General features: G+C 45.1%; 1 protein-coding gene across 1 annotated transcript; it reads left to right on the top strand.

The window, feature by feature from the left end:
* LOC308640071 (olfactory receptor 1J4-like) lies at window positions 1-942 on the top strand (the record flags this gene model as incomplete). The annotated part of the gene is made up of 1 exon (XM_081278443.1): window positions 1-942. One exon carries the CDS (start codon window positions 1-3, stop codon window positions 940-942), a length of 942 nt encoding a protein of 313 aa, XP_081134569.1.
* Window positions 943-1180: the final 238 nt, after the last annotated feature.

The following is a 1180-nucleotide window of genomic DNA, read 5'->3' as shown; positions in this document are numbered from 1 at the left end:
ATGAGGACGGAGAACCAAAGCAGTGTGTCCGAGTTCCTCCTCCTGGGGCTCCCCATCCAGCCAGAGCAGCAAGGCATGTACTATGCCCTGTTCCTGGGCATGTACCTGACCACGGTGCTGGGGAACCTGCTCATCATCCTGCTCATCAGGCTGGACTCTCGCCTGCACACCCCCATGTACTTCTTCCTCAGCCACTTGGCCCTCACTGACATCTCTTTCTCATCTGTCACTGTCCCAAAGATGCTAATAAGCATGCAAACTCAGGATCAGTCCATCCCTTATGCAGGATGTATAGCACAGATGTATTTTTTCATATTTTTCACTGATCTGGACAATTTCCTTCTCACTTCAATGGCATATGATAGGTACGTGGCCATCTGTCACCCCCTCCACTATGCTATCATCATGAGAAAGGAGCTATGTACCTTGCTAGTAGCGGTGTCTTGGATCCTGTCCTGTGCCAGCGCCCTGTCTCACACCCTCCTCCTGGCCAGGCTGTCCTTTTGTGATGGTGACACCATCCCCCATTTCTTCTGTGACCTTGCTGCCTTACTCAAACTCTCATGCTTAGACACCTCCCTCAATGAACTGGTCATTTTCACCCTAGGAGTGGCAGTCATCACTCTACCTCTGATGTGCATCCTGATCTCTTATGGCCGCATTGGGGCCACCATTCTCAAAGTTCCATCTAGCAAAGGGATCTGCAAAGCCTTGTCCACCTGTGGCTCCCATCTCTCTGTGGTGTCTCTATATTATGGCACAATTATAGGAGTTTATTTCTTCCCCTCATCTGGCACCTACAGTTACAAGGACATAATTGCTTCTGTTATGTACACAGTGGTCACCCCACTGTTGAACCCCTTCATTTATAGCCTTAGGAACAGAGACATGAAGAGGGCTGTGGAGAAACTCTTAAATAAGGCAACAGTCTTGTCTCAGTGACATTGCTTATATATTCATGTATTTCTAAATGCTAAATTCCTAATCTTGGGATCAGCATAAAATAAGTGCTCAATAATATTTAGTTACTTGAATTGTATTCTGTTATCCTTATTCTCTCTTTTCCTTGCAATCATTTAGTATCTACTGTGATTTCTGAGTTAATATTATTGGTGATTTCTCTTGCCCACTAGAAATTATTTAGTGGTACTTAAATTTCTTCTCTTATATCCTGGGTATA

This window comes from Spermophilus citellus (genome assembly GCF_964194105.1).
Source record: "Spermophilus citellus genome assembly, chromosome: 2".
Classification (NCBI taxonomy): Eukaryota; Metazoa; Chordata; class Mammalia; order Rodentia; family Sciuridae; genus Spermophilus; species Spermophilus citellus.
This window is presented reverse-complemented; position numbering and strand designations above follow the sequence as displayed.